This window comes from Tyto alba, unplaced genomic scaffold, assembly GCF_018691265.1.
Source record: "Tyto alba isolate M040663 unplaced genomic scaffold, T.alba_DEE_v4.0 Super-Scaffold_3, whole genome shotgun sequence".
In the NCBI taxonomy this organism is placed as follows: Eukaryota; Metazoa; Chordata; class Aves; order Strigiformes; family Tytonidae; genus Tyto; species Tyto alba.
The window spans coordinates 4,322,198-4,340,185 of record NW_024881304.1 but is presented as its reverse complement, the minus strand read 5'-3'; the positions used below and the strand labels follow the sequence as shown (position 1 = coordinate 4,340,185).

The following is a 17,988-nucleotide window of genomic DNA, read 5'->3' as shown; positions in this document are numbered from 1 at the left end:
TAGAGGGACAACTGCAGATGTTTAAGGCAGATAATTCTACCTGGTGCTGCTTGCTGCCAGGCAGTGCTGGAAGCCCTGCTGCTAACTGAGGGAAAGGACTTCGTTCATTAGAGTATCTGCATAAAGGCAAACAAAAATACTGAAGATGGAAGATGACAGCAGTGAACTCTGTTCCAAAAGGAGACAGGTAAACCCTTTCTATGTATGTAATGCATTCTTTTGGAATGAGGGGAAGAGCAAGAATATTTTAAGTCAGACGTGACTGATTAGCTGTGATAATAAGACAATCTATCTGATGCAACCGCGCATTTGAGGAACGCATGGACTGTGTATGGTGCACCTTTTTATGGCAAATAATTTATTCGGCACCTGTACTTTTGAGATTTTCATTTAAAGGTATTCAGTAGGTATCTTAGTGTCATTTGGAATGCAAAGTATCCGGCTACTCAGAGTAATATATACTGGTGAGACTTACCACAGTCCAGTGCAGTTGACAGGGAAAGCAATTTGGAAAGACGGAATACTGAAGTTCCTGCATTTGCAGATTTACAACACAGGTTTCCACACCAGGCATGCAAGATGGGAACTGTTATTATGCAACTGCAGAGGATTAACTCGCCACTGTCTTATGTAACTTATTACTTGAACACGCACAGAGCTATTCTCTGCCAGTATGTCAAACTCTAGAAAGATGAGGAAATAGCAAGGTTAGATATACATGTCCAACTGCACGTACGTCTTACGTTTAGGTACACATTGTTGCCTTGTGCAATCAGATAACTGGGCATTTCTTCCGAAAGCATCACCTTTTCTTGCCACTCTAAACATACATAGACACCTTGAAGATTCCTCCCCCTTCTAAATACTTAAATATTTTCACTGCTGTGAACCACATTTGCTGTATTAATTTAGGCCTCACTGCTATAGAATGGTGAGGCTCCTTCATGACACTCCTCTGACGCAGTGCTAAAAAAATGGCTCAGATATTTGGAAGCTCTGTTGCCCTGGGGGAATCTTTAGGTAGCATCAAGGTGCCATTAGTTTCTCTTGCATTGTATCTGGTTGCTGATACTGAATTCCTGTTAAAACTATTTTGCTAGCAGAGTCAAGTCTGCTAAGGGATACTTAGAACAGGTACAAGATATTCTAACGTGCTCTGGGGAACACTGGCAGTCTGCTAGGTAAAATTAACCATCTTTTACACCTTACTGGATTGCAAAACACAGGCTGTTAATTCCAGAATTTTACTTATTTAACAAAACATTACAGTATATAATTGGATATTATTCCCAGTCCTACCCAGATATATATCTTTCTATAAATGCACAGATAATACTACATTATGTATTCAAACCCAGTTAATTGTAAAAGCTGTTTCATGTAAGAATTTGGAAGTTACTAGACCTGCCAGCATGGCTTGAACCAGCAACGGTACCACAAGTGAGAACCCCAGCGTTTCCATGGCAATAGCTTGCTGCAGATGCTTCAGACACAGTTGAAGGTCTCTGGCTGGGGACAATGAGATTAAGAAAGAAAAGTGACCAAAAATGCTTCTTTTGTACACATATTTCAGTTCAAGTTGCTTTAGTATGAGAAGTGCTTTTAAAAGCAGCAGAAAATAGCAGTGTTTGGAAAACTGCAATTACTTAATTTATGTAAGGCCACTCAAGGTTTTGTACACCAGAACTTTTGATGTTTCTGCAGGTTAAAATCCTTTCCAAGTGTCTGATTTCAGTTAGTCTGCCAGCAAATGAGGCAGCTATATTAACACTGAAAAACTGGAAAGTGGGCTTGGAAGATGCATTTTCTATGAAATAAATGTAGAAACGTATTTTGAGGAATAATAAAAGCATTTATGCATTTTTAAAAAAATATAGTTAAAATAAAGAATTACTGTGGAGAGAACACAAGCGTATCTTTAAATTACAGTATTATAATTTTTAGTCTCTCTTCTTCTGTCATCCAAGCTCCAAAAAAAGGCAGTATTTAAATATTAATATATTTTATATATTAACTTCTTCAGTGAGTTTACTTCACTGTAAAAGACCGCAAATTTTTAATTCCTTACTTATGTTTTCTGTCATTACATACATATATAAACAAATCTGGAAATTCAAGAAATATGTTTTAATTGTTGAGATAACTTCTAGTTTTTCTGTATTGAGTAATTGCTATGATTGGCAGTATTTTAAGGGTGACAATTACTATGTAATTGTGCATATATTGATTACTTTTTTCCATACACTTATGTAATAAAATTGAACAGGTATTCTATATATCCATATATATATATGTATGTTCTCCCTTAAACCATTAACTATATAGAACATGGTTTGTAACTTCATCATTTATTTTTGTGGGGTCTGTTTCCTCATAAAATAGCATATCTGCTCTAAAGAGTTTCTCATCCAACTATCAAAAGCTAAGGACTAACCACACTAGCAAGAAAATACAGTGAAGTCAGCAAATTGTTTTCTGTTTCCTTGGACAAATTATTAACTAAAAAAAATTCTTATTCAGATCAATCTGCCAAATTTAATGTGCTATCAAAAATCCATGCAGTTAAGTGACCTGGTCTGGGATTTTTCTCCTTTTTTATTATTTTAATGTACAACTTAAGCTGCCATAAAGGCAGTTTTCAGAAGTGGGAATACCACAATAGGTGGAACTTTGAGAACTACTCATTGTTATGTCACAGTGATATCAGATCCAGAAAGCTCCATTTTGATCTCTTAAAGTTAGTTTCTATAAGCGTGACAAAGCAACTGCTGCTGGGTAACCTCCCCAACTGTTTCCTCACAGGCAGCACGACAGATTTGTTTTGATGTTTTAGGGGACTTTAGTCAGGTCTTTCTAATAATTTCCATAGATCTGTATCTAGGAGAGTAATAACAACCTTTTTCATAGGAATACTCTAATTAATTTCTTTCTGGTTAACAGTAATCATTCATAAAAGACTTGTACACTGAAATAGTGTAGACTGATGACTATATTACACACATTCCCTCCCATTCTTCAAACGGTGCAAAACGAATTTAACTTTTGGAGTTTCTTGGTGAAAAACTATTAGTAAAAGGAGTCCCAAGTATAATAAAATTATTACACAGTTTTATTTTGAAGAACATTTTGCATTTGTTTTAATACAAAATGATGTAGGTCAAGAAATAATTTACAAACCTTTAAGTTCTTATCCTGGTATTTGAAATAAGAATGATTTCAGAGGAGGTCTGTAAGCTATTCATAGGAAACTCTCATTATGTACAAAATGTTTATTGACATGTTTTAAACATCACATTTGTAAAAATGTGAACTGGATTGCTATCTAGCATATGAACCACAGGTAAAACCTGATAAGATAACTTGTTAGAACAAGTCATTGTTATCCAGTGCTAACAAAATAGACAGTAGCATTCAGTGTTTTTTGATTTTTCTCCAAGGTCATTTCAGCCTTAAAGTCATGTCAGGGTTTTACTGCATTGTGAACAATATCTAAGCCCTCTCTTGATTGCATAAAAATAAAACTTTGAAATAGTACACACAGAACAACAGAAAGGTAGAGGCAATAAAATATTATACTTCTTATATCAAGGTTTTGGTTCTGTGAAGAATCAAGTTATCACATTTTTTTTCTTTCCAAGCAAAGTAGTACTGAAGTAAAGCATTTTCATTTACACGTGAAATATTTTCTGCCCAAGATGCTTCCCATCAAAGTAGGGTAAGTAAGTAATATACTTTGTCAAAACTAATTGTCTCATGACCAGTAATACCCTGGCATGAACTTGCCAATTTTTTAATGATTTTAGTATTTATTTTTAGCATGGGATTAATACAAAAATAAAATTAGAGATTATTTTTCAATCAAAAAGTTAAAATAACTTTAAATCTTTTACCTTTCCAAGTATAAGACTGTAAATAGTCAACTGTGCATCCCTTATGCAGAGACATTCAACTCAATTATTTAAAAAAAAAAAAAATCTGACTGTTGCCAATTTAAAACTTGACACTTTATCCCAAAAAGAGATTTACACTGAGAGGTGATTCTATTTAAATATTTATGCTATAGATCTATATATTCCAAGTAAAAATACTTCTATCTAGAATTCTGTGGAGAGATACAATAATTAGGGTCCATAAATATTGCTGCAGTTCAATTACGGTACAATAATTACAAAATATAGAACATCTCTTTACAAATACAAATCATTGTATATTACAATTCATTTACAGTAATTTCTACTATATAATTTTTAGCAAACTATCTTATCTAATTCTACTATAACCTGGTTGCAAGTGCATTAGTAAGAATGCAATTATTCCAGTATATTTTGCCCTTAATGTGATAGTCATAAAACAGACTATCTGAATGATATTTTCCTATGTAAACTGGTGTTACATATGACAGATTAATCTTTATATAACTTCTTTTTCCAACGATCTCTAACAGGTAGAGCATGACAAACTGTATTTTAGAACAGTGGTAAGAAAAAAAATCAGGAGGCAAGTTTGAAAACAATGTTAGAATGGATATGCAACGGGTATCTGATATGCTATTGAGTACCAAGGTAATGACATTATTGGTTGTCATCACTCCTCTCGTGTTGCTATTTCCCACGCAATTTTGTGCTGGACTTACACAGACATTTTCACTGACAAAATCCTGCTCTACTACGAAGGACAGCAGCACAAGGTTGAAAGACAAGCAAGATATTACACCTCAGAATCCCGCTCTAGCCCTCAAAAAACTGATTGTCGCAATCTGCTTGGATTCAAAATAACCTCATTCCTACAGAGGAACTGAAGATTCTGGGAGGAGACCACATACTGCAGCTCTGCTCACATTTCGGCAACCTGGAGATAATAAATTTATTAGTTATGGCTTCCTTGAGGTGTGACATCACTTATACAAAACTTGATTGGTTGTTCACTCCAGCTAGTGCCTAGCATCTTTAAACTATGAGGCACTTTTTCTGTTAGAATCATTTTCCTTGCTAAATACTATAAGCTTGTAATGCATATCATCTCATCAGCTAAGTCTTCTTCATATCGTCCCGTTTCTGGTTCTTCATCGCTGTAGCCAGGACCAAAATCTTGAAGTTCATAATCTTGTCTGCTTAAAATGGGAAACATGTCCCCATTAGTCCCATTGCTAATATTTCCATTGAGAAGATTACTTGCTGCACTTTCCATCTCATCAATAGTCATGTCACATGCATCAGCGATCTCGTGTTTTGTAGCTGAAACAAACTTAGGGTCCTTTGCATACCTTCCTAGGCCTTCAGATATAAGTACCTGGTAGATGGAGGGAAGAAAATGAGATATACAGTGGAATTACAGAAGAACAGACAGGTCATAACAACGTTTCTCATTTGTGGAAAATACTAGAAACCCCATGCTGAATCACTGGAGCAACCCACAACAAAACTGTACATGTAGAGAACGATCAGATGGCTCCAAATCACACGGTATCTGTTCTGTGATAGTGCAACTGACACTGCAGTGCATCTGACTTTTTAGAAATATGGGAGTAGTCTTTGATAAACACCAATCATCAGGCTGATATACCAAAGACATAGTTAATATATTTCAGATGATACAATTAGAAAATTGCCTGAAACACAGAATTTTAGATACGTTCTCAGTACTTTAAAGTACACAGAAGAAAGATGCTGAAGTCCCATTTGCAAATAAAATGTAACAAAGTGTATTGTTTAGCTCATGGTAATGAAAAGGAAGCTATAGATGGAAGCAAGAACAGTAGCTTGATTCAGAAATGCTATATACTCTTTATCTTCAAATCTTTTTTAATATAAGAGGGAATTCTTAACATTCTTTTGTACACCTGCGAATCAATCTCTGTAGCTGTTATTCACCTCTCTGCATTTAGTACACTGATTCATAGAGTTCTTGATCTTTTATTCAGATTACTGCAAAAGTTGTGATGTATTTCTATAAAAACAACAGAGAGGACAGACATATGCATCATCACTTCCCTATCAGCCACTGTGGAAGGACACCTCAATACTGATCCTCATCTAGAAAACTTAAATTTCAAATCTCTTCAGTTCTGTGACACACCAGTGTTAAGATTTGGACTCAGTAGAAATCATTTACTACGTGACAACTGTGAGTAAGTTCCCCTGTCTTTACCTAAAAACAGTTTTGGGCTTTAAAATGGAAAATACGACATTTTCAGAGCGAGAATGTGAACTGAATGATTTGCTTTTTAAAGGTAATACAAAAACTGAACAGACAGATACTCTTGGCTACTTCAGAGGTTTCTGTAATACTTACCGCTTCTACCAAGCTGTCTGCACTCCTCTGTTTGTCACTATGTTTATGCCTAAAGTCATTAGGTACAGTTAAATTGGCTGGTGTAAATGTTCTGTAGGAAATATCAGGGTCATCTGTGTACCAGGAGCTCCTATGTAAGGAAGGCAGGCTGCCATTCATATGCTCTGTAGATTCAGCCCTATCGACCTGGATGAGAGGTGTGTAATAGGGAGTGCGGTCCCTGTTGGGAGGGGTCGCAGGTGGGGTAGCCCAGGAACGCGTTGAACGACTCGGTGAATGTTTATGAGCTTTGCTGGAATCCAGGCCTGCAACAGCCATGACCTGGTAAGGGGAAGAATTTTGGAAGTTAGTGATTTCAAATGCTCATTCATACTCATTTCTCACTTCAGCAGTTAGTTCAAACCAATTGTTCAGGCAGCAGTTTTGCAAAGTTAATATTTCCTGATGTTTAATAGTCATGTGAAGGAGGAACAGGACTGAAACTGGCAAATTGACAGGATAAAATGGTATTTTTTCTATTATTATTTGTATCACAAAATCTTGGTATTAGCATTAATAAAGAAGAATAATTGCTTATACAATATATTAAACAAAGAAAGCAAAATGTAGTGACATTCCTTCTGTCCTGTAAGGACAGGATGGGAAGCTGTCAGCAGGTTCCGAGCATTCTGGGTGGTGTCTCTAGGCATTGGAAATTGCCACCTCAGAGCCACATCAGCACTGGGCACTGAGACTCAGAAGATGTGTACATTGTGCTTGCAAATTCTCAGACGGAGCTCAGTAACTGCATACCCAAAGATTAATGGACAGTTGTCATATTATGCAGTCCTGGTCAAATTTCCTTATGGCATCCTGACTCTGTGGACACTCAGAACAGCCATAGGGGCAGATTACTCATTTTCAGTGTTTTGTAGAAGGTCGATGTTTGAGAAGCCTCATGTCTAACAACTACAAGCCTAGACTTGGCCTAGAAGTCGTGCACAGGCAAACTACATAACACACTAGTACTGTTTTGAACAACAGTGAAAGTCACAAGTACACTATAGCAGTTGGAAAGATGTAATTCATTATTACTTAAATAAGATTTTGTGTTTACCTGTTGTTGCATTAAGTGAAGTGGTAAAGCAGTGCGATGGAAATTAGGAGAGAGTGGTATGTCATCTTGACTACTTTGTCGGCGGAGGCATTCGAAGTTAAAGGAAGATCGTCTATTTGCTACAGGGAAACCATCATTCATTAGGAAAATAAAATACTTTTCCTCAAAGTCTATTATTTCCAGAACTCCAAGGTGAGTCAACTATCACACAAATGAAAACATATCCCCCAGTAAGAAGTAAACTGTGCTAACAGGAGCAAGCAGCTGGTTGTATGATAAAGGATAGATTCATCAGAAGAGCAAATGCAGTCCTAGGTAGAAACCATACGAGCAGCCCACCATGACAGAATCTGCAGCAGCTGTTTCACAAAGCCAGCTTGTGCTATGCAGCAGCCTGGTTCAGACAGTGAACTCGAGTTTTCCTGTAAACTGCTGTGAATAGTTACAAAGAAGAGTCTTTTCTTTCTTCCCCATGGTTTTAAACTCTTCATTCTAATGAACCAGACTTCCCAAAGGAAATACCAAACCGCCAGTTCCTTGGGATCAATGTGCAATATGGAAAACCATGTCCAAGTCAAAGTGGAGTCATGTTGTCAGTTCCTGATGTTTAGTCTGTTACTTATGACAGTGATAAGCCCTGCTCACTGCTGTTACTTGTGCTGTTACTATTTATGTAAATGCTAGAAAGGAAAAAGTAGAAATCTGAATTGGATCAAGACGTTTGGCTGATGTGGAAATGTTTCAGCTGGTCTTGGTGAAAACCTGCAGAGCAAAGGGAAGCAGCACATGGGAATCATTCCTCCGTGTTGGCTTCAGCGTGCAGAAAGCCTGAACACTGAACAGCAGCTGGAATCCAGATACATCCTCACAGCTGCGAGTATCACAGCAGAAAGCTAGAAAAAGCCTGACTGTACAAAGAAATGATACAAAATTGTGCTCTCTTGAAACTTACTGAAACTCTTCTTGGTATTTTTTTTTCCAACACCAAGAATTTTGTGAACAGAATTGAAGAGTTAAGTGCCATAGACTTGGGATTCCTCATAGCTATCACCAGACACTTAATGCTGGATACTAACCATGGAGGTTCCTTAAAGAGCCATTGGACTAAACTAGGCACCTCCAGGAGGTGAGTTAGTCCACTTAAGGCAAACTTTGTGTCTCTTTGGTAAACCCAAACACAGGAATGTAAGGCCTTCGCTCCTGATCCTAACAAATGCTAAATGTCCCAACACCAAAATGAATTAAAAGCAAACCAGAGAGTCTCCTCATCCAAAACAAGACACTTCTTTGCACATGCTTCTCCCCAGGAAAGAGTCTGAAAGAACATATTAATCATTTTTCTGTACACTTCTGGAAGTTGCTCAAATATTGTGGTGATGAGTTTGGTATAGAAACCTCGAGAAAGCTTGACGCAGAGCTCAATTTACTATCTACAGTACTCAGCCAGGGCATTCTGTGTGCTATTAGCTTGGATTGAATCCAGATGCTAGCAGAAGCTGTTTAGTGCAATGTTGCAGGATGGGTTTTTTTTCTTTTTCTTTTTTCTTTCTTCATGTGAGAACATCAAGGCTTCCTCCCCAGGCCAAACAGCCCATACACTAGTTACAAATAAGTTTGAGCTTCTTTTAAAATCTGCTGATATACCAAGCCTGCAAAATTTCTCAGCTTTTTTCCTGAACATTAAACAAATGGTTATAACAGGAGGCCTGACTGTGTTCTTGTGACATTATACTAGTGTAAATCAAAGGACTTCCAACATTACCCTTGCGAAACTTAGATCAGAACTAGGTCCTCTTATCCCAGAATATCAAATGCCCTCTTATCTAATACATTTATATAGTCTCTTGTACCTGAGATAAAAAGTGTAAGATTCCTCTAAAGAAATGTCTGCTTAATCAAAATATTATCAGAAAAGTTAAATAAATCTCAAAGGCTGCAGTCCCCTTCAACACTCTCAACCCTCCCCTTGCAACACTTCCATGGGAGGACCCCAGAGGATTTTTATAAGAAGGTTGTTCTGCAATGTATGGAATGGATATACAAGCATCCATCTATTTCTTTGGCTTAAAATTCCTCTCCTATCAGAAAAGCTTCTAGAAAGATGTACAGGGGTCTCCTTTCACAGTCTCCCCTTTGTCTGATGTTTTTTCCTTCTGCTGCCAGAAGACAGCTAGCAGCTTTCTGTACATTTCACTATCATTCATCTGAGTTATTTACCCTCTGTAGTGCAAGACTCATTCTTTCTGCTTTTTCCATCTGTGCCCCTTAACGTCAGAAAGTCAAACAGCAGACAGCATTACTAGTCTTGTCATAAGGAGCTGAGTGCCAAAAGTGAGGATTCAGCACTGATGGTATTGTTGAAGAATGTTTCCTTTATTATATATTTTGCTGCTGCCCTTCACTACAGCTTTCTGCAGCTTTAAACAGTCTGAGACTGTACCTCCAATGTTGTATAATGATCCCACTGTGAAACACTTCAATTTTTTAAATCTGTACCTGCACTTTCTTTAGGGTGTCTGAGACAGGAAGACTGAAACCCATTTTCCTACCCATGGGATCCTTACAGTCAAACTTCCACAGATAAATGGACTGTGATGCTGGCTGCTAGCACCATCAGAATGAAAGACAACTCTGGCTTTGCTAGAAAGCCAATCCACTGTAGAGCAGACATGGAAACTCTTCTAGAAATGATCTGTATTGTCCTGTCTGGATGGCACTGGTTAGATGGCATCATCCAAAGACATATGCGACAGGCCTGGCTGTGCTGACCACACTGTGTAAGAGTAACAGTACTCTCAGGGACACTATGGGGTTGCACGGAGCCACATGTTTCTTGTGCACCAACAAGGAAGAGCCTTAGAAAGAGGCTTAATTTGCACTTCACAACTCCAAGTGCTTCCTCTCGGTGAAGAACCAGAGGTCAAAGATCAAAATCGAAGAGTTTTGAGTCTGTGCCTAGTTTCACCAGAGGATTAGCACTGCTAATCTCTGCAGTATGGCCTGGAACATACAAAAACAAAATGACAAGATAAGAAGCATGAGAACTTTAAGAAATGCAGATAAAACAATATTGTGCTTGAGATAAGGAGAAACCAAAGGAAAGATCTAAGGAGAAGAATAAATGAAAATTAAAGAAACAGGTAAACAAATCAGTTGACACCCCTGATTCAATCTATAAATTGAAACTTTTTCTCCCTCCAAAGAAACACAGAATATTAAGCTCCTGAGATGGCAGAATAAAGTACCAATGTGAACCTGAAATAAGATGCTTAGATCAGGATAACACTTTTTTTTTTTTCCCCACTGGTACTTGAGCAGCTCACATTAAAAAGCTAAAGGTACTTCAAATGTAAGCGAATAAAACCCAAAAGCAAAGCACCATTAAGCTCACTCTTGGTTCTTTTTTCCATGAAAACTATCCTTCTTCAGTCTGTAGTGTTTACTAAAACAGTATGAGGCAAAGCTGCGAATGGCACTGATTGCAATGTCATTCAGCAGCCGGCATATTAAGAGCCAGGGAGGTGCCCGGCGGTGAGTCACTGGCACCGTCTCTTGGCAAGATGGCACATCTGTGGGGGTAACGGGCACATGGACTGAAACCCTCTGGTCAGCGTTTCAAAGCACACTGCTGCTGCATTCTGCCTTGCTCTTTCTTCATTTATCAAATCAAGTCAAAACTAGCAATTTAATTTGGTATTTTTTTATTATCAGATAAGTGAAGCAAGGGATATTAGAAAGACTAACTTGTAAACTAGGATCCATAGATTCTCTGAGCAATCTCTCAGGATGGATAGATGTATTTCTGCCATACACGATAATCCACTAGCAACAGTAAACAAGAGGTGTCACGTTTGAAACCCAAGTTAAAAATAAGCCTTTTGAAACTGGAATGTCTGAATGCATTTAAATAATTCTAGATTTGCAAACAATTTGTTCTTAATGTACTCACGTGTTGGTGTTGGAGGTAGCAGCCGTCTTCTAGGGGATCTTTTTGTATCATAACAGACCTGTGGATCATCTTCCTCAAAAAAACCATGTGGATGATGGTAACCTTTTGGTCTCTCAAAGTCTGAGTCATGACAGTGATATCTACAGTGGTAATCATATATATGCCTGCATTTAAAATACAGTAAAGAAAATGTTAATTTCGGTCAGCTTCTGTAAATTGATCTATTAGATTTCTTCTAAAAGATTTTCAAATCTACTCTTTCTCCAGCAAAATAACCAAACATTATGTTTTATAATTACACTACTCAATCTTAAAATCCAGTTTCTGTACACAAACTAATTTTGAGATATTGAGCATACACTTCTGTACTAGTATAGTTACATAGTAAGCTCTCAGATGAAATTTTTAATAAGTTATATTTTCAATAAACTTACTCTTACCAGTATAGGCTAAAACGTAGGACCTCAGTTGTCCATTGCTTAAAAAAAAAAATTGTCTGTTCTACTGCCATGATGTCTTTTGAACCCTGGGTAACGCGTGGAGCACAGAAACTCAGAGAAAGGAATTAAGCCTTTTACGTTCTGGATACTTGTTGAAATCAAATCTCAGAAGGGTCTTATTTGACTGTAACTATAACATCAAATAATTAGCGACCTGAGAATTCTGTAAAATTTAGCTTTCATGCAAATCTTAGCTTTTACACAAACAAACAAGATGCAGATTAGAGTGCCAATCTTGATAGAATTCAGAAGACAAAGACAGATGGTAGAGGAGAAAGAGAATTAAGTATGTCTGGCACTTATGGATCTAAGATACAATGACAATAAATTCCTTTACTTCTGGGCTAAACTTCAAAATAAAAAAAATTTTACAGAAGTGGAGGATATTTTTTAGAAGTTATAGAATTTATTTATCAGAAGGAAAACATAGCTATTGTAAGGAAGATGAACACAATCTGCTCAAGATCTTGTAAATACGTATGTCTTTCTGTGTCATAATGAGAAGGTGAATATTATGGAATTTAAAAAATCACAAGGTATTTGGGAAAAAGGTGCATTTATTTTTTTTTTTTTTTAATAGGAAGCCTCTCAGTATTATCAAATATAGGTTCTGTTCCATGGCAGGTTGATACTCAGAAAACATTGGAACATTCTCGCATTTTACAGACTAAATCAGAAATATCAGGACTTTCTCCCAAAGTAGCACCCAAACATTTCCTGAACAAATGGAACCTATTATTTACACACAGGAGTGGTCCCAATGCAAAGTGAGAACCTGCCTGGTTGCTGAAGCCAACAACACAGTGATCAAATCAAGCTCATATGGTAATGCTCAAAGTCGAACTAACTTGGGAGCCACTGTTCTAAAGTTAGAAAGATCCACCCCAGTCCATTTCTGAAGAAACTGGGTGAAATAAAGTTGCAGAGAAAAGCTTAAATTTACCAAAATTAAATCCAAGTCTTTTCTTCTTAAGTCTGAAATTAAAATATTGAAAGCAAAGATCACAGGAGTTAAACATACAGGATCAGGCAAGAGTTGCTAAAAGCACTAGTTGGCCTTGGAAAAACCCTACTGGACAGAAATATTATGATTAACTAAGATACAAGTTTTGGCTAGAGAAAACAAAAAAGAGTTTGAAAACTGAGAGGAAACGGGTTACAAAACTAGAACTCTGAAGTTACAGTAAGGAGCCTCAGATTAATACAAATTTGGACATTATGCAATAATACAAATTTGTAAGAAATGCTAGTTGTTGACTAAAATTCAGTTGATGGCATTTTCATAAAACTTATGAATAAAACTTAAAAAACATCTGTTCCAACCACAGAAAGACCAGGACAACTATGACATTGTTAAGTGTTTGTACTAAGAAGACAAAAAATGGTGCCAAGAGAAGGATTATTAATAAAGAGGTATAATGAGAATTTTCAAAAGGAAGTAATCCAATTCCTTACTGGTCCTGCTAGCACTACCCTATGATCTTAGTCCATAGTTCACCAGTTCCACCTTTCTTTTTAAGTTAAATTAAAAGATGAAAACCATTTCTAAAAGTTCCTCTATCTGAGTTTGATCCATCTTCCATAGCACATGATTTTTTTTTTTTATAAATTAAATGCTTCTTTGGTTGCACGCTATCTACTTTATACTCAGTTCAAAGGAAATTTGTGCTTTCCTTTGAATTTGGCACAGAAGTTTTCCTGGAGTCAGCACATCATGCCAAATAGAAAAGATCCTCGGTACATTGCTATTCACCATTTCACTTGCCAGCAGCTGTTGAGTATTAACTCCATTAGAGAATTTTCAGTATAAGTATGCTTAGTGAAGCCTTTACAGATATGTACCTAATTTACTGAAATATTTTTCTCAGTTTAACAAATGTCCTTACCTGCTTCCTGACAACATACTGTCTTCCTCATAATATTCTTCTCCACTAAAATATTCCTGCTCTCCCAAATAATGATCATTGCAATAGTCTTGAACTTCACGTTCTTCACGGCAAATAGTAGGTCGACATCCATCACCAGAGTCAGATCTGCACAGAGCAAATACGTTTATTTTTAAATATTGTATTTCTATAAATTATATACTGTGTATTTTATACACAGTCATTTTAACGTGCTTCCAAGAAAAAAAAAAAAAAAAAGACAAGCATTAACAACTCTCTTGTCAGAAGGTGGTGTTATACTAAATTGTGTAGAACTGTATTTCAGAATGTGACTATTTTACCTGTTTCTTAAAGATGACCTCCCTTTATTTCCTTATGGTACAAATAGGAAAATGACTAATATGGGGATGCTCAGTGAAGTCAAATACGTTTAAGACATTTTACAAACTATAAATTCAGAGTTCCTTGAAGAAAGTCAGACTCTCTCAAATGTCTGAACTTTGACAAATGGCTACGACCAGGAAAGATTTTGGGTCCCCTATAATCGGAACTGTACACGTGAATACTTATCAGAGCTAAAGCCATTGTTTTTTCCAATCTTTGCAAGTCAATTTTGAACAAGAGCTACCAAGAGGTGAGATCTTCTGCCTGCTGAAAACTGCACAAACCTGCCTGGACTTTTAAAAGGGCTTGAATAATTTTGAACTTTATCGGAAGTTTATCTCTTTAGAAGAGGCAGTGGAAAATTTGACTCAGAAATCATCACTTTAATTATTCAGTATATGCATTGTCATACAGTTAATTTTGAAAATTGTACTGAAGAGAAAAGGAAAGGAGAAGGGAAAAGAGAAGGGAAAGAAAACCTACTTTGTCCTCTTCAACTATGTCAGAACAATATCAACTCACCTAATATATGCTTCATAGTAGCGGGTTCTATCCAGGAAAGCCATGAAAATAAGGAGAAAGGTATTTTAAAATCAGGTAGAGAAATTAACTGGTGATTACAGTGTCTGTACTGTAACTAATAATTTCACCTTAAAGAAAACTACTACTTTCAAACCTTATTAAAGTTATATACATTTCCCATATGTCAGAGCTATATTTTAAATACATTTCATACATCAGTAAGCAACAGAATTTAAGCTAAATACACAAATTCATTTCATGTAGCATAAGTTTTCTCATGGCTTATTTATAATATATACATTTTTTTAAAAAGAAAATACATATTTGTAAGTTTACCTCCTACTGCTTGGCCTTCTATGCTTCTCATGATCAGTTCTGGAGTATGAATGGTAGCTGTTCTCAGATCTATGCTCATGATTTCCAAAATTTGCGTGTTTTCCATGAGCAACTTTGGACACATTGGCATTGTTGAGATTGGCATTTGTTGAGTTTGGAACTTGCTTTCCCACTGAGTTGTGATTATGATGGTTGTGGTATATAGAATTTCCTGCCTGAGGATATATATTTTTCTCAGTATCACTTGCAGATGGAATTGAAGGCCGCTGAACATGTAAGGGACGGTGTGTGGTGTTGATCTGTTGAAATGAATCTCGTCTGTCACTGCTAATATGGTTTATGTGGTTGCCAAAGAGGGCACCATTCCTCTGTTTTAGGGGAAGAGAAAGAAAAAATTACATCAGATACCTTAACAGAACATATTTTTGACAGCGATAACTTACTTTTCTCTCCTACATGCATACAAAAGCAGCAATTCAAATAATCTGTGATTTTTCTTTCTGATTTTATGATGCTTCAGATGGGAAATCCTGAAGTGATAGAGATGTGATTGTGATAATGACAACATTTGTATTTCAGAGTCAAATCAATATTATGCTGTGATCATTATTCTTTTTCCGTACAACTGAGTGTGACATCCAGCTTTCTCCACATTTCATTACACAGGAGAAACCTAGATTCCCATACATGAACATGCACCGACTTCTTCAGAAAGGGATGTGCCTGCCTAATATCTGAGAACACTTTGGTGGAATTCTCTCCTCTTATCCAGAGCATGGGTTTGCAACAGGCGTCACTCAGACAGGATGGAGTGCCATGCAACAGCTTGCAAGCATATCTCAGGTAGGTAACATTAGGCTTTAGTGCTTCCATTCCTTCTTCTTGCAGAGGTACAAGAAAGAGCAGTAACTCCTTTTCAGCCCTGAGAGTGTAATGGATGGTGAAAGAGAGAATGAAGTGCTAAGTTATGACTATGACATGCAGCTCTCTTTTACATCTGACCCAGGTTATGCAGCCTCCCTGTCTAGCCAGGGGTGGGTCTTGGATGACAGCAGTCTGTCTTGAAGCTCAATCTAGGGAAGACAGGAGGTAATGATGGTTGGCAGAGAAATGCATCTACTGTCTCCAGTGCCACATCCTCCTTTTGCGCAAAGGACACTAGCAAGCTCTGGGGCTTCTGACATAATTACCACAGAAGCATGCTTTTACATCTGCTGCTTCTGAAATGCTTGTGAAAAATTAGGTTTTCTTGCTGGTTGACGAATGGTTTGCAAATCACTCATGATTATAACACCAACTTTATATGTTCCCCATTAGACTGAATATCTATAGCATAAAAGAGGAAAACTAATCTTTTTTTCTGATTGATTCTTACTGACACCCCTCACAGGAAATTAGAAATGGCATTTATATTTAGTTGACTTCTGTGTCATTCCAGGCATTTGTTTTAATATACACAGATCTGTGTCTGCTGTGGTTTGGCTGCATAGAATTTAATTCTCTTATTCCTATCTACCACTGCAGAAGTTAAGACACTTCCAGTTTAAACCCTGCCACAAAATTTGAGATGGCAAGGTTCATGCCTTTTCTTAGGATCTGCTTAAGAAAAAAATAAGAATAACATAAGAATTAATGCTAAAAAATTAGGGGTAAGAGAATAAACCCGCAGGAACTGCTTCCTAAACTTATGATGAGATGCAAGCGTCCTGGTAATACCATTTTTATAGATATATATATATAACATATACTTAGTTATAAAACATCTATATTATGCTGATTTGAGGGGGTTTAAAATTATTATTGTTCTTGCATATTCAGGGATAATCTCATATTACATGATAAAACAATTCACATAGCTGTGTTCTGACATTACTTTATAAACATCTTCCTCCTCCTCTGGATTGTTTTCCTCTGGTTCATCATCTTGCAAGTCACAGGATATAGCTCGGCGTATTTCAGGGCCAATATCGTGAAGTGTCCTTAGTCCTGCCTAAATCAATGACAATATCATAATACATTAGGAATGCAAATTCTTTCTCATTCTTTAATTACAGGCATGTAAATTTATTTTAAAGGGCAGTTAACAAGTTTTTGTACCCTAACATCCACAGAGGATGCATCCTACTATATGTCTCTTTACTAGTATTAATAAAAGGCTGGTATTCCAGTACAACCCTGTTGAGGTGACCATGTCTTTATTATCACAAGTGTAGATCCTGATTAAAAGACCACAGATGTTTATGGAACCCTACCAAAATAAAATTCATCCTATAATAAAGTGTAAGTAATCAGCAAGAACTATAATAAAATATATTTCGATGAGATGTATATTTAATGTTAACAACATATTTGCAGCCTGTGTCCACAGAGGAAACACAAGGAAATCTTTTCTACAGCAACAGCAGTTTTAGCAGAGGTCAGATGGAAAAGAAAGCAGTGAAATAATTCCAGCTCATCTGCACTGCACTGTGATATGCAGTTATTTGATTTAAAGCTTTAGTTTAGGACAGAAACCATGTAGTGACAGTAGCATGGACCTCAGCATGTATCAGTTCACATTCCTCTCAAGCCTGCTACCGCAAGCAACTTTTCAGAAAAGGGCTAATGCTGAAGCTGCCAAGGACAGACATGATACTCAGAGCCAAGAATTCAGTGCTTTTGTATAGGCCTGCCTTACTTGAAAAAGGAGATATTTTTCCTGTTTTAACTCTGGCTGTCATAGTCTGAAGCAAAACCCACAATCTTATTCTTACCAACTTTTTATTTTAATCTCCTCAAGTTTGGAAGAAATCGAAGATTTGTTTGTTTAGCCCTTTACTAACACTACACTTACAGGACTAAAAATCATGCACAGCACTTGGCTCAATTCTTGATTATGATCTAAAAGCCTGATTTATTATTTTTCTCCATTTTTTTGGATGCAGATGTGAGGGCTCTCCCAGCCCATCAGAGCTGTACACCTATGGCATGACACTGACATCACATATTACTTGCCCTGGGGCAGCATGAAGGTGTGTAGGGAGT

The 17,988-nt window shown here is 36.8% G+C and overlaps 1 protein-coding gene across 10 annotated transcripts in view; it reads right to left on the bottom strand.

The window, feature by feature from the left end:
• Positions 1 to 3,086: 3,086 nt before the first annotated feature.
• The window catches only part of CACNA1D (calcium voltage-gated channel subunit alpha1 D), a 233,244-nt gene continuing 218,342 nt past the window's right edge, over positions 3,087 to 17,988 (bottom strand). For 9 of the 10 annotated variants that reach the window (XM_032984250.2, XM_032984245.2, XM_032984247.2 and 6 more), the window contains 8 exons: positions 16,838 to 16,954; positions 14,965 to 15,332; positions 14,629 to 14,655; positions 13,723 to 13,869; positions 11,337 to 11,500; positions 7,388 to 7,506; positions 6,292 to 6,612; positions 3,087 to 5,289 (listed from right to left, as the gene is read on the bottom strand). In XM_032984250.2, the coding sequence (XP_032840141.2) occupies positions 4,996 to 5,289; positions 6,292 to 6,612; positions 7,388 to 7,506; positions 11,337 to 11,500; positions 13,723 to 13,869; positions 14,629 to 14,655; positions 14,965 to 15,332; positions 16,838 to 16,954 (1,557 nt within the window). In that variant the 3' untranslated portion in view covers positions 3,087 to 4,995. Of the gene's footprint in view, positions 5,290 to 6,291; positions 6,613 to 7,387; positions 7,589 to 11,336; positions 11,501 to 13,722; positions 13,870 to 14,628; positions 14,656 to 14,964; positions 15,333 to 16,837; positions 16,955 to 17,988 lie in introns of those variants that run through there. The other variant, XM_032984252.2, reaches the window with a different exon arrangement.